This window comes from Mastomys coucha, unplaced genomic scaffold (assembly GCF_008632895.1).
Source record: "Mastomys coucha isolate ucsf_1 unplaced genomic scaffold, UCSF_Mcou_1 pScaffold13, whole genome shotgun sequence".
NCBI lineage: Eukaryota > Metazoa > Chordata > Mammalia > Rodentia > Muridae > Mastomys > Mastomys coucha.
In genome coordinates, this window is record NW_022196895.1 from 31631572 (window position 1) to 31646586 (window position 15015).

At 53.5% G+C, this 15015-nt stretch overlaps 3 protein-coding genes across 3 annotated transcripts in view; all 3 read right to left on the reverse strand.

The window, feature by feature from the left end:
* Positions 1-2517: 2517 nt before the first annotated feature.
* On the reverse strand, positions 2518-4645 carry Mzb1 (marginal zone B and B1 cell specific protein). Its single transcript, XM_031366282.1, has 4 exons — positions 4392-4645; positions 3491-3615; positions 3066-3176; positions 2518-2970 (listed from the first exon to the last, which is right to left on the reverse strand). Exons 1-4 carry the CDS (start codon positions 4563-4565, stop codon positions 2814-2816), a joined length of 567 nt encoding a protein of 188 aa, XP_031222142.1. The 5' UTR covers positions 4566-4645; the 3' UTR covers positions 2518-2813.
* Positions 4646-5844: 1199 nt separating this feature from the next.
* On the reverse strand, positions 5845-10774 carry Prob1 (proline rich basic protein 1). Its single transcript, XM_031365363.1, has one exon. It carries the CDS (start codon positions 10772-10774, stop codon positions 7724-7726), a length of 3051 nt encoding a protein of 1016 aa, XP_031221223.1. The 3' UTR covers positions 5845-7723.
* A 1703-nt stretch (positions 10775-12477) lies between these two features.
* Positions 12478-15015, reverse strand: part of Spata24 (spermatogenesis associated 24) — an 8748-nt gene continuing 6210 nt past the window's right edge. Inside the window, exons 5-6 of the mRNA XM_031365364.1 lie at positions 12728-12830; positions 12478-12624 (exon numbers count right to left, since the gene is read on the reverse strand). Coding sequence (XP_031221224.1) covers positions 12495-12624; positions 12728-12830 — 233 coding nt within the window. The 3' untranslated portion in view covers positions 12478-12494. The remainder of the gene's footprint in view (positions 12625-12727; positions 12831-15015) is intronic.

The following is a 15015-nucleotide window of genomic DNA, read 5'->3' on the forward strand; positions in this document are numbered from 1 at the left end:
GGATTTGAACTCAGGACCTCTGGAAGAGCCGTCAGTGCTCTTAACCGCTGAGCCATCTCTCCAGCCCCATGCAGCTTTTACAAGCTAACCCAATACATAGCGTTAATTGTAAATTATGTGCTCTTCAGTGCCCTGACCCAAAATAATATTATATGTATGCATGTATTCACAGTGGCACATTTTCACTGAAAACAGACAACAGGCTAGAAGAAACCTCAAAACAAATATCTCCTCTAAACATTGCAACGGAAGCACAGCTATACGCTAGTCTGCATCAGTTAGAGGTAGTGAAGCAGCAAGTGGCCTTTCCCCTTGGAAAACTCTGTTAAAGATTTTTATAAAGAACTCCTCGGGCTAAAGTGATGGTTTAGTGGTTAAGAGCTCTTAACCACTGCTCTTCCAGAGGGCCTGAGTTCAATTCCCAGCAAACACATGGTGGCTCACAACCATCTGTAATGGGATCTGATGCCCTCTTGTGGTGTGTGGCTGAAGACACTTATAGTGTACCCATGTATATAAAATAAATAACATCTTAAAAAAAAAAAAGAGCGCTGGGCGGTGGTGGCGCACGCCTCTAATCCCAGCGCTTGGGAGGCAGAGGCAGGCGGATTTCTGAGTTCGAGGCCAGCCTGGTCTACAGAGTGAGTTCCAGGACAGCCAAGGCTACACAGAGAAACCCTGTCCCAAAAAAAAAACAACAACAACAAAAAACAAAACAAAACAATAAAAAAAACAAAACAAAAAACAAAAAAACTCCTCATTCCTGGCTCAGTTTAGGCGCATGCCTTCAAACCCAACACCGGGGAGGCGGAGGCAGTCATCTCTGTGAATTCCAGGCCAGGCTACACAGAGTTCCAGCGCAACCAGGGTTACATAGTGAGACCCTGTCTCAAAACAAACATAAACAGAGTCAAGCCCTTTGTTAGGGACAAGCACAGTTTAAGCACAAACACAGCAGAAAGCTTACAAGCAGGCCAGAAACCAGACTATGGACATTTGGAAGGAACAGGGAAAGAAGTGAAGATCTCACACTTGATCTTGGTCAAATTAATCCAAGAGGAAGCTGCCATGAGATTTATCCTAAGTACTGCCATTTTGTTTTCAGACTCCATTTTGTGATCATAAATTGAAAATAAGTTCAAGTTCCTAGGCTCTAGGGGAGCTTTCCTGGTAACTAGGCCAACTTCCTCCTTCTCCTCCTCTTCTTCCACCTTTTATTGCCAAAACATAACAATTGTTCCTAACCATGAAAGAACAGACGGTTCTGATTGGCAGAAAGCTGTGACTATGACTTGGCACAGATATTTGTGGGTTTGGAGCTTGAAAATCCTGGCTCTCACGGTTCAGCTCTGAAGTCTGTTCTATGACCCTGATCGATCACTTTCATCCTGAATACAGTAAATTTTTGTCACCTGCTTAAATAGCTACCAAGATGAACGTTCAAAGATGTTGTCAGCCCCCGAGTCTGTGAGGCTGTTTTCCTGGCTGGTCAGTTTTTGCTGCTTCATTCAAATAAAGATCTTGCATTGTGTGGACTCTTGTGTCTGCTGGGGTTGTTTTGGATTTTCAGACCCTAACAATTCTTTAATGAACTAATCCACGCTGCCAGGTACTGGGGATCCAGAGCAGTTCTTGTTTTGTTTTGTTTTGTTTTGTTTTTTGTTTTTGTTTTTTCGAGACAGGGTTTCTCTGTGTAACCCTGGCTGTCCTGGAACTCACTCTGTAGACCAGGCTGTCTCTGCTTCCCAAGTGCTGGGATTAAAGGCGTGTGCCACCACCACCTGGCCCAGAGCAGTTCTTTCAGGCTTGCTTGAGAAGCCCCAATCCAGTAGCCAAAGCTACTCTGACCATCAAAGTCTGAAGCCCCTCCCACCCTAGCCTTTTCTTGGTCTGGTATTTGCCAGGTCGAGGCTCACCAAGTGCCTGTGGCTCCTCTCAGCACTTCTCAGCCTGCCTGCTACCCTAACCTCTCCCCAACTCCTCATTCCTACCCAAATCTGCCACTTCAGCCATGCTTTCTTTGGTCCTCAGCTCCTCTCCTGGTCCCCTCTCTCACCACTCCCCACCACCCCCACCTCCTCCCATGGCCCGGTTCAGTCTGGACTCTTCTAGACTCCTCTGGCTTTTGTTCTCCTTCATATCTACAATACAATCTGTCTCCTCAACCATACCTAGGAGCGGCCATGTCCTCATTTTTATTCGTTACTTACACTAAGCCTCTATTGTCCAAATGGATACAGTGAACAAGCAGCCCGTGCCTAGGTGGCTGCTACAAGTGGCTGTCTGCACTATCCCTAACTGATCGATCTAAACCCCTGCACTGTTTGGCCCTGAGCATATAACTGGATCCTTTCCTAACTTTCTCACATTTCCAACCATGCCAACTCTCTTCTAGGTAGGTGGAGTGATGTGTATTTGGTCCCCATGGGAAGGACTTCAACAGAAACATCATTTTTTCTGCCCCCCCACCCCCGTCCCCAAATGCCTTCACCTAGAAGATTCAGGGTCAGTGAGCTTTATTTGAAAGTAGAAAGGCAGCCTCAGACCCAGTAGCCCAGGGAGGGGTGGAGGGAGAAGATTGACAGCTAGAGTCAGGCATCCCTGCCCCCTCCTCACCACCACTGCTGAAAAAAAAAAAAAAAATAGGAGGGTCAAGCACAAAGGCTCATGAGTTAACTGCAGCTCTTCCGAGGCTGAGCAGGAGGACAAGTTCAAGGCCAGCCTGGGCTACATGATGAGAGCCTGTCTCTAAACAGCCATTAATAATAATAATAATAAAAATTAGAGAAGATCCAGAAGTGTCGCAGCTTAGACTAAAGCTCTTCTCTCTGGGTCGGGCTGTCCTGTGAGCAGGGCCCACGGGTGCCCCCACAGAGCAGCGCCTCCAGAGTCTCATGGCCTTGTTGGTAGGCTTCGTAGATCTGGTCCTCTCCAAACTCTCCCAGGTAGTGGAAACATGTCATAGAAAGCCTAGGGAGCAATAGGCACCTTGAGCTCTAACCTGCCCTTGAGGAAGGCAAGGAACAAAGCAGGGCTCCAGGGGTTCCTTCCCCACATGCTATTACCTATTGGGCCAGGGACCCCCAGTAATCATCACGCTGATGCTCGGCTCTGGCCCCTTGCTAAGTCCTGGGCCCATGAGACGCTTCATCTGGTTCACTTCTTGGATTCCATAGCTGATGGTAATGGGAAGCAAGGGAATGTAGGATCAGTTCGGACCAGCCCAGGGAGTGACTTGCTCCTATTTTAGGCTAAGTATACTAGGCATTTGCTGAGCTCAGACAGGGTTAAGTCCGAGGCTCAAGATCTCACAGTGATTTTTCTGTGGCCATCTGCTCTCCCAGATGTTCCCAACAGCAACCCAGCCAACCTCCTCCCTCAGGCCAAAGCCTTCATGAAATGAGCATGAGGCATCAATGGGAGGATGGGGACCTGTACCCACCAGCCCTTCCCCTTATGGAAGGTGGCAGGGACTGGATCAGCAACTCACGACTGCCAGTTCTGAGAGCAGGTCCGGTCCAGGACATCTGTGTATGTGGATTCACTCAGCTCCTGCAATCCACCGGAGTCTGGACTGTGAGATTTAGCTTCTGCTTTCGCCAGATGTTGCCCCATCTGAAATGAGGAGGTGCTGAGAGCCTGGACTTGGGGACTGCTGGTCAATTGGGGGAAGGAGAGTAGGACAGATACCCAAGTCTCTGGGGAGAATGAGGTGGCAGGGGAGCTGTTGAGTGAGCGGAAGCACCTGCAGGGCAAGCTCCAGGGCCCTGCCCTAGGCCCCACAGCTGGGCTGGGCCAACTCAGGCAGGCCTGGGGCTGGGGGAGAAAATGATGAGCAGAAGACCTGGCCCTTCCTTCAGGGCCCACCTGCCCAGTAGCACATACTATTTTTAAACCACGAGAACAAGGAAAGCCAATAATAATGATAATGATAATAATAATAGTAAACAAATAAGTTAACCAGTCTTTAAAAACGCATGTACTCACCCTGCATACATACAGAAAGGGTCATACAGGCATGCTTGAGGAGAACGAGCTCAACCTCCTTGAAGTTGTTCACCTCAAGCATGGTGGGTTCACATAGATACATGTGTAAAGTAAAGGTACCTTAGGGAGGGTGTCCAGACGAAAAAGGATACAGACAGGGAGAATTATAAGAGGAGAAATGATTCCCTGGGGTGACAAGATAAGATGGGGCCACCTCAGACTGTCTGCTCTTCGGTGACCAGGCAAAAGAGTACGGAGGCATGGCAATTCAAAAGAAGGGAGCTGGCAATATCCTGGAAAGATTGCTGATTGGGGCTGAGAGCTGGGGATTGAAGGCTCAGTGGTGAGGTCTAAGATAGATGGCGTGGCCTGAGCAAGGACTGCTGCGGGACCACAGAACTTACTTGGTAGGCCACAGCCCGGCAGGCATCGCAGCGCAGGTGAGTCGGCATATGAGATGAGTACTTCTCTTCATCATCCAGTGTGGGGGCTGTAGCTGACAAGGAAATCCTATCCCCAAAACTCCCCAGGACAGTCCTGCACCCGAACAGTAGCAACAGTGGCAGAGGCAGTCTCATGGCCTCTGAACTTACTTCTTGGAGCACAGGCTGAGGTTGGGGCGCAGATGTGCATTCGAATTATCTGTGGTTTAGGCCAATAGGGAACTGACACCTCACTGACCCTCTTCCCTTCCCAGAGGCCCTGGAGATGCCACGCATGCAGGGGTGGGCTGGCTCCTGATGACTCAGCTCCATTTTACACACATAGAAGGTGAAGATGGAAGGAGAGAGGCTGAGGTTGGCCAAGGACACTTGGTGGCTGATGGAGAGCACATATTGTGACCTGAGCAAGTGGTAGGAACCCTACAGAACATCCTGTGGGGCCAGGTGGCTGGTTGCAGGCGTCTTTATTCTACTACAGGGGCTGTGAAAGCTCAGAGAGAAGAGACAGATCCTCCAGCTGGAGAAGCCATGTTGACAGTGGTCCCCAATGTCCACGGGTCACACACAGCCTCCAGGAGGAATGTGGCCACGGCTCGGGCTGCTCACTTAGGGGCCCTCTCTAACTGTAGTGACACAGAGTTACTGGGCTGGAGAGGTGGCTCAGTGGTTAGGAACACTGCTCTTTCCAGAGGTCCTGAATTCAATTCCCAGCAACCACACGGTGGCTCACAACCATCCGTCATGGGACCCGATGCCCTCTTCTGGTGTGTCTGAAGACAGCTGCAGTGTACTCATATACATAAAATAAATAATTCTTTCAAAAGAAAAGAAGAGAGAAGAAAAGAAGCAGAGTTACGGAGTCCGGGAGACTACAGTGTATGAGAACATACATGGTCTTTTCCTCCAATTCTAGGGTGCCCCTTACCTAGGCCAGAGCCAGACATGAGGGCTTTGTGGGGGGTGTTCAAGGGGCAGCAAGCTAAAGAGTGCTCAGTGGTTAAGAACAACTGCTTGTTTTGCTAAGGACCTGAGTTCAGTTCCCATCACTCACACAACGGTTCACAACCATCTGTAACTCCAGTGGCAGGGCGAGGACTCAATGCCCTTTTCACACCCCTAACAGCCTAACTTTCCTCTCTATTGTCATCTTGGTGATTCGATGGCCTTCATGGGACTCAAGCATACACCAGGCGCATATACATACATGCAGGTAAACATTCATATGGAATAAAAATAAATATTTCAGGTGTTACTTATTTGGCTTTTGAGATAGCTGTCCTTGAACTCAAAGAGATCCACCTGCCTCACCCTTTCAAGTCCTGGGATTAAAGGTGTATACCATCATGCCAGGCAAAAGTGATTTTTTGTTTTGTTTTTAAAAGGTGGCAGCAGGAAATAAGGACCATACACTTGGTTGTCATTTCGGCCACCATGGCTCTCCATGGTCAGCCATTTATTGCACACCAGGGCGAGATGATACATTCTAGGGGTGGCCCTGGTCCCTCCATGTCACTGGGACCAGTGTCTCTGGTAGAGATGTTGAGGTTATTTTGATGGTGCATTTTAGCCGATTTCCAATCTAGGGCAAGGTTGACAGAAGCTCCAAGGGATCTTAGCTTCACAGACTTGGGACCAGAAAGCTATCAAATGCCAGCCTGGCATTGCTTCTAGTGGAAACTATCTTTCCCAGACACCTCCTGTCAAACACCTCTCCAGTAAGACTCAAAAGGACACAGAGATCACCTCCCACCTCACAGAGATTGTTCTCTGGCCCTCAGTTTACCCCAGGCTCAGAGCAGCTGAAGCACAGGTTGAGGGTCTTCCCTATACTGTGAGCAGCTGGAAGGGCAAGTCCCTGTGTGGGCTCTGTTGCCTCTGCTCCTGGAGGAACATGGAGAATGGAACTAGCTAAAGGGTCAGGGTCCCTAGGCCTACTCCACATGGGAACACCCTTCCTCTTTCCTGCTCTAACTCACCCCGTGTGATAACAGCCTAACTTTCCTCTCCATTGTCATCTTCGTGATTCAATTTACTTACTGTCTATCCAGGTGGGGAATGGTTTCAAGGAAAGTTAGCTCAACTCCCAGGATCTACAGAAGACAGGCACTGGGGCTTGAGGGAGGAGCTAGGTTCCCTGCTGTGGGCTGTTAGTAGTAGTCACATCTTTGTTTGTTGTCTGTGGTTTTTGAGACAGGATTTCTCTGTGTAGCCCTGACTGTCCTGGAACTCGATTTGTAGGATGGCCTTGAACTCACAGAGACCCACCTATCTCTGCCGCCCGAGTGCTGGGATCAAAGCACTGGCCAGCTGTCACACCATTTTATGAAGCTCCTCCATTTTGGTTAAATGACAATTCCCAAAACTAAAGTAACTTGTTTTTTCTAGATTCTTACTCTCCCTGCCCTCTCAACTCCAGAAATGGGCAAACAAGAGGAACGTTTGCTGATCACTTGAGACTCTTTAATTCACTTGTCCCTAGTCACCCCTAGCCACAGAAAACTCAAAGAGAAGTAATCTCCCCCTTCCCCCACCCCCCACTTCCTCATCTCCTAGACCCTCCTGCCGGCCTTTCTATGGAGGAGTTGCTTGTCCCTTTGGCTGTCTTTACAGGGACTACAGCAACCCTGGACCATTTCACCCAGTTGTCTCCTCTCCAATCAAGGCTGACCCTCCACATCTCCTTATACGACATCCATACTTCATCTCCAGCCACTATCCTCATAGCTCTCATTCGCTGCCCAAGCTGCCCTGGGGCCACACTGGGTTCCCCCCATAGCCTCCCAGGACAAAGCGCACGGCCAGATTTGATGGCTGTCACCCGTCCCTTCCATCTCAGCAGCACCCACTGTCGGGCTCCACTCAACTGGGCCCAGTGTTAGGGAGACAGAGTTCACCAAGGCAACCCGGACCTGCTGCTCCCACACCTGCTATTCTGGGAAACCCCAACACCTCCTAAACTGGCTTCTCACTTTGACAGACTTGCTTGCCTACATAAACACATACACAAAACACACCGCACCCTGGGAAGGTTTGGGGAAGGGACACATATTTTTGTTGCGGGCCGGGGAGGGGCGGGGAGGGTGGGAAGTAGGCAGCCAGTCATTTGCTAAAGATGCTCCCGCACTATCAGCCCAGCCCAGGTAGCAGATACATTCTCTTAAGGTCACTTCTGGTCTGGTGACTGGCTGGAACTGGCCAAAGAATTGATGGGAGAAAAAGGTTATAGAAACTGGGATTCGGAACTCCCAAAGCCTTCTAAGGAACCCAATTTCTTGGGGATAAGGGTTCAGGCTTCACAAAGGAAACACGGAACCCTTGCTAGACTGGATGGGACCAGAACTGGAGGGTGGAGCACAGAAGAGCATTGGTGGTGCTGGGCTAGGGGTCCCGCTCAAGGGCATGTAGTACATCCCCTCCAGGGGTCCAGCCTCAGGAGCCCAAGGTAGCTGGAGACTACCAAGAGTCGGCAGGTTGGGGGACAGCGGCGACAGGGATGGACCAGAGATAGGCCCATAGGCTGGCGGGTAGAGGCCGGGCCCTAGGGCCAGCGGGGCATAAGACTGGCGTGGCTGCCGGGAGGGAGAGGGCGAGGGTGGCAGCAGTACTTCCACGTACTGCCCGCTTTCGGGATCGAAGAGTAGCCGCAGCCGAGGCTGCCTCGGCGCCTCCACCAAGTAGTACCGGCCGCTCTCCGGGTCTACGAGGACCTTCCCCGCGGGCGCGGCTCCCGGAGGCCTCCGCGGCCCCAGGGAGGATGCAGGAGGGAGCCGGTCGGTGGGAGGCGCAGAGGCAGCTCGCGGGAAGGGTGCAGCGGCCCTGGCCGCCGTCGCCGGAGGATCGGGAGGGAGGGGCGCCTGCACCGCGGTTGCTGGAGCCGCAAGCGGTGTCTCCAATTCGGGTGCTGCCCTGAGGCTCGAGTTTGGACACGCCTGCGGGGAGCCCGGGCGAGGTGGTCGGGTCCCTGTCGACTCTAAAGAGGAACACTGGGTCGAGGTGCGAGCGCCTCCTAAAGGGCTGCTCCGACCCTCGCGGTCCCGGACCAGGCGCTGGGCCTCAGCATCCGGGTTTTCTCCTCCAGGATCGCGTCTTTGGACACTCGTGTTTTTCTCCCGCCGCTGGCCGAAGGCTAGGGCGCCGGGCAAGCGGATCTCACTGCGAGCGAAAGGCTTCGCGGTGCTGTTCTCTGCCCTCCGCCTCGGGACCCCGCCGGACGCGGGGGCATCCTTAGGGGCTGCGTGGAGTGAAGGCTCTAGTGAGTCGTAGGGGTGAGGTACCACAGGCAGAAAGTCCTTGAGAAAAATGGAAGTGTAATGAGCCGGGGCGGGCGACTCAAGTGCCGGGAGCTTGTGCGTGTTGGATGCGTCGCCGTCCTCCCCGCGGGTGTCCGCAGGAGGCGCGGGGAGCCCGGAGCCTGGGTTCCCCGCGGGAAAGCTGGGCGCGTAAGTCGTCTTAACCATCTTGCGCACGTCTCGGGGCCGCGGAATGGTCACGCGCGGGCGTCCGGGAGCCGCTTCTCCCGAGCCCAAGGCTTCTGGGCACACATCGTCGTCCAGAGCGCTTGTGAGATGACGTCGGGGCTGTTCCGGTGTGTCCGCGTCTGGGGACCGCCGACCGCCTCTGAGAGCGACGTCCGTGTTTTCCAGTGAGAGCAGACACGGCGGCGCCTCCGTGAGCTCTGGAGTCGCGGGTGCTGGTGGTGTGGGAGGCTCCAGCTCCTGAGTTAGACCGTTCGTAGCTCCCTGACGCCAGGCCGTCGATGCATCCTGAGCGACAGGACCTGGCCAGGTCTCTCCGGGCGATGGGCTACGTGTTCCAAGAGGATGAGGTGACTCCCGTGGGAGCAGGGCTGGCAGCGACGGGTCCCTACTCAGCCCTACTGCATCTCCGCCTCTGGAATTAGGAGCCTTCCACACAAGAGGAGCTTCAGGACATGCGTTCCCAAATCTAGCGACAGCCTGAGTCCACTGGGGGAGAGGTGGAGGGGAAGGGGTCTTTTTGCTGACGGCGTCCTCGATGGAGGCATTCCGAGGTTCCCACGCAGAGGATGTGCCTGGGAAGGCCGGGCTACTCGTTCTCCAAACCATCTTAGGAGGCTGTGGGAGGTTCTGGGGAGATGAGCAGCGAGGACCCCGCACGGCCCCGTTTGGAGCCTGCTGCGGAGGAGAGGGGCTCCTCGGCCTCGCAGCCCTACTGGGAACCGCCCGGGAACCCCTAGAATGGAAAGGAGGACTCCGTGCCCTCGGCACCGTTCGATCGGGAGTCTCCCGGGGAAACTGGGTCTTGGATTCCTGTTTGTGAGCCTGATGAATTTTCTCCTCTGACTGCAGAAAGATGCTGGAACTAACCGGACCCAGGGGCTCGACCCCGGGCGCCGGCTTGTCCCGCCGAATCGCTCGCTCTCGGAGACTGGGCCAAGGCCGCGGGGCTCTGGCGGAGGCAGGATGATCGTGCGCGCGGGGCGGCCGGGACTTGACCTCTTCCGGGAGCCCACGCGTGCTGGCCGCCGTCTCCCGAGGAGAGTTCGTCGTGGATTCTGGCTCGCCGTTTGACTTAAAAGTGGCGTCGCTGGGGGCCGGGAGCGCGGAGGCCAGTTTTCGGGCCAGCGCCGTCTGCACGATGCCCGCGGCGGCCTGCAAGCGGCTCAGAGACTCGTCCAGGGAGCCGGTGCGCAGGAGCAGGCGGGGACGCGGCGCGCGACTGTCCTGCTGGGGACTCCGGGGCCGCGGGCGCAGCTCGATCTGACGCTTCGGCACCGTGCGGGGTCTAAGGGGCGCGCTGCGCTCCTCCAGGGCCACCTCCACGCACTCGTACTGCCCTGAGACGGCCGGACTCGGCGGCTCGCGGGGCCGCAGCTCCAGGTAGGTGGCCCAGCGAGCGCCCCCGTCGGGGATGGAGGCAGGAGACTCCGGCCGGGTCGGCGGGGGACCGCTGAAGGTGGGCGCCATGAGCTGTGGCTCCTCCAGATCCTCCGCGTCCGAGCGGCTGAACGGAAGCCCCGCGCCGAAGATGACTTCCATCTCCCCCGACGGCAGCATGCGCAGCTGGGGCCGGGGCGGCGGCGGGCCGGAGCCCGGGCCTCGCGGGAAACCCGAGCCGGAGCAACGCTGCTGGCGGCTATTCTGGGCGCTGACGGACAGCACAGGCTGCGTGCCCGCCCCCCGCCCAGGAGCCACCCGGAGCCAAGTCCCCCGGCCTTCTGTGTCCGGCCCCACGTCCGGGGGCTCCGGAGAACCCGGAGCTGTGTGGTAGGAGCCGGACGAACCGGACGAGTCCTGGCGCCCCGCAGGGGCAGGCAGCCGCCTGGAGAGTCCAGGAAAGGCTAACGGGGCGAGCGCGGTCAGCATGGTGGGCAGGACACCTAGCACTAACCTCCTGCTAGCCGCAGTGCCTCCGCTGGTGGCTCCTGCGCTGTCCCCGCCCCGCCTGGGTGCCGCTGGGGGTCAAAGCGTCTTAAAGCGCCAGCGTCAACGCCTGAGGTGGCGTTGGCCGGCTGGCAGCAGAGAGACCTAAGCTGTGGGCCCTACGGGGTGAAGCCCCCCATGCCGAACTTTCTCCAACACAGGTGCGGCGTGGGGGGGGGGTATCCAGACTCCAGGAGACAGGCGTGTGAGAGGAAGGCAGGCCTCCCTTTAGAAAGGAGGCAGCAGCTAGGCCCAATTCCAGAACACTCTGCCCTTGCAAGAGGCTTACCCAGAGGTGAGGTTCGGGATGTGAGATCTTGAAATTCCATATCCTCGGTCCCCAACTCTTTACATCACAAAGAAACTCTCATCCGTGCCTTCCTTATGCATCTTTGACTCCCCCCTTACCCCCTACACCACCTTTGAGAGGGTTAAGGGCTATCTGAGGAGCTCTCCTCAGGTAGGCACTGGCTCAGACAGACTTTTAGGCCCATTAGGAAGAAAGTATTGGAGGATCATCCCTAGCTAGCTTTCACAAGTAGCTTTAGCTTAGGTTTGTTCTGGAACAAACCTGGGAGACAAACCAATCTTTGTAGGGTTCCCTCTAAAGTCCTAGGCCCACATGGCCCTTCCTTATTCCAATCCCCAAAGAGCAGCAGTCACCAGCTGTCTTTGTCTTATGACAGACAATAGGACAGGGCTGTCCTTAACTTCTGGCTTGAGGGACTGTCCTGCTGTGACTCAGTCCCCAGCTGGCCCTGATGCACCGCCCCCGCCACCCCCCTTGTACCCAGCCTCAGTGTCACACAGCACAGGCTGGACTTAACCAATCTGAGTCTTGTGGATCTTGTGCTCCCCACGATGACCTGGGGACACACTCCGGGATGGCTTCTGAACAGAGTTGACCTTTCATCCTCTCAGATCTGCCTGAGCAACCTGAGCAGGCTGCCCTCTCTCCGTTCCCCTGCTTTAAAGCGTTTTCTCACTTTCCTTGTTGGAAGGTTTTTGTTCAGCAGGGTGAGAAGGTGCAGATGTGATAGTATACACATATTCTCATCACCTTATGGCTTCTGGTTTCTCAGCTTCACTGTGGTCTTGGGAGTTCAGTCTTTGGATTCTCTGGTCAGGGCTAACATGAGTACACGCGCGCGCGCACACACACACACACACACACACATGCTTAAGCACAAGTAGAGAAACACACTCCCACACTCCATTCTGCCCTAACCCTAACCCCAGAGAATCGCATTTTATTCGAGTCCAGGTAGGGTGTGATTGGGCTAACGGGGGCTGCTTACTATTAGAAAAAAACCTAATCATCCAAAGCAAGCAGCCTTCTGAGCCACAGTTCCAGCACAACCCACAAAGACCCACTTCCCACTCCCTCCCACTGGCTCTACCCCATCCCAAACATGGACAGCAGCAGGGGTTGAGGGCATGAGCAGTGTTCCCTCCTAAGCTCAGAAGCCCCTGCAGTGGTGGTCCCCAGACCTGACTCCCAGGAGGTGCTTTGATTTGCTATAGGAGGCAGACAGAGCAACTGTTCTTGGAGGGGTGAGGGACCCATAGGGATGGAAGGGAAGAGCCAGTCTCCCCAGGACGAAGAAGGTAGAGTAGAGATTGGGCATTACAGCTAGAGAATAAGATGATGATAACCAGCAGTTTATTTCTCCCTGGAACACTGACGGCTACGGGCCCGACGTGTTCCTGAGGCTTTCTTATGCTTCTGGTCCAGCACCTGGGCCATGTAGGTCTCCTGCTGCTTCTGGATCCGGAAGTCAGACACGTGATTCCTGCAATGGAGCCAGCTGGTCGTAGGCTGGACAGCCCCGAGTAGGGCCAGAAGTCAGACTCCCCACTTCCATCAACAACCCCCAGCCTGGCCCAGCCCCTCACCTGAAATTCTGTTTCTGCTGGCTGATAACTTGCTGCAACTCTTTAATCTCATTTTCTTTGCCATTAAGTATATCTTCTTGCTTTATAATGTGGGATTCAATTTCTGTGGGGGAGAGAGGCAGGGAGGAGGGGTGGTTCCCACTCTCAGGCTTCGGAGTTGAGGTCTTCCTTTGTGTGGCTCTTCAAACTTTCCTCTCCCTGCCCAGGAGTTCTTCTGGAACAGCCTATACCTTAGTATGAATGAGTTTCTTTTTCTGTATTGGAGACTGAACCCAAGGCCTCACACGTGATAGGTAAAAGCTCCACCACTGAGCTCCATCCTCAATTTTAGGTGGGGGTGTGTGTGCAAGATCTTTCTACATAGCCCTCCCTGGGGCATAGTGAGGTCCTAGAACTCACTATGTAGACCACGCTGGCCTTGAACTCAGAGAGAACTCTTGTCTCTGCCTCTCCAGTGCTAGGATTACAGGTGTGCTACCATGCCACCACCCAACCCACACCCGGCCCTCTCTTCTTTCTTCCTTCCTTTCTCTTTCTTTCCTCCCTCCCTCCATCCCTCCCTCCCTTTCTTTCTTTTTGAGACAGGGTCTCTATTATAATAGCTCTGGCTGTTCTGGAACTTGCCATGTAGACCAGGCTGGCCTCAATTGTAAGCGATTCCCCTGCCTCAGCCTCCTCCCAACTGCACCACCACACCCATCTCCACTTTCTACTTGGTTTTGAAGCAGAGGCTCATTAAGTTGGCCAGGCTAGCTTTATTAAACTCACTCTGTAATACTGACAGGCCTTAAACTTTTGGTCCTGTTACCCCAGCTTCCTGAGGAGCTAGGCTTTCCTGTTCACCACGGGACCATGCCACATCAGCAAATTTTTGGGGCCTCCTGAGTAGAGACAATGATTTTGTCTGTAACTTTACCACTGTATTATGAACCTCACCCAGGTGAGGATGGGCAAAAATCCTTGGAGAGAAGCAGAGTCTCCTGCCATAGCCCTGGCTGGCCCTCAGGTCTTTATACTTCCATGGTTAGACCCTTGGTCTAGAAATTGCAGCCCTCTCAGTACTTCCTATTTCTGTCCCCTGTCCCCCTTTCCCCTTGTGCCGATGTCTAAAGTGTTTTATTCATCAGTCATTGGCCTTTTCTACAACTAGGACATAAGGTCCACAGGGACAGGGACAAGTGCCTTCATCACTGTTAACTAAGTCCTAAAACAGCCTGGCTCATGGGTCCGTGTACTGTGGAATGAACAAGATGTCCCTAAGAGCTCTGGGCTTCAAAATACCAAGTTTGGCCATCTCAGTTAAACCAGACCTATCAAGGGCAAACTGATGCCCAGCCTTGGGCTATACAGGGCCTCTGGTGGGAGGTGAGGTCTTTGACTATGCCAGACATGTGTTTAATTTCTCTAGAGGAGGAGTCAGGAATCAGGCACTAGAGGCTGGAGAGATGGCTCAGCAGTTAAGAGCACTGACTGCTCTTCCAGGGGACCCTGAATTGATTCCCAGTACACTATGGTAGTTCGTAAGTGTGTTAACTCTAGTTCCTGGGGATCTGGCACCTTCTTCTCATCTCCACAGACTCTAGGCACACACATGGTGCACATATATATATATATGCAAGCAGGACAGTCACACACAGAAAATAGACCTTAAAGACAAAACTCAAACTAAACTGACAGAGGCACATGCTACTAATCGCAGCACTGGGAAGGCAGAGGTAAGAGTATGGGAAGTCCAAGGTCATCTTACCAAGTTTAGGGACAGTCTGGGCTACCTGAGACCCCCATATCAGTTAAATGAGACCCCCATCTCAGTTAAATGAATGAATGAATGAATGAATGAATGTATAAACAAACAAATAAATAAATGCTGAGGAGTTGAAGGCTGATGGTGTAGCTCATTACTAGAACACCTGCCTAGCAAGTGTGAGGCTCTTGAGTTCAATTTCCTGCACCGAAGCAAGGAGAGAGGAAAATAAAAACAAAAGACCAAAGAGGAAATGATGAGAGAAGGACGAGGCTGCACTGGAGGAAGGCTCATGTTGAGGCAGTATTAGCAAGCTGGGCTAGATGCTTTTTTAGACCAGATTTCTCATACATAAAGAGTCCCTATTCGGGCTAATGAGATGGCTCAGAGGGTAAGAGCACTGACTGCTCTTCCAAAGGTCCTAAGTTCAAATCCCAGCAACCATATGGTGGCTCACAACCACCCATAAGGAAAGCTGATGCCCTCTTCTGGTGCGTCTGAAGACAGCTACAGTGTACTTAGTATAATAATAAATAAATCTTTA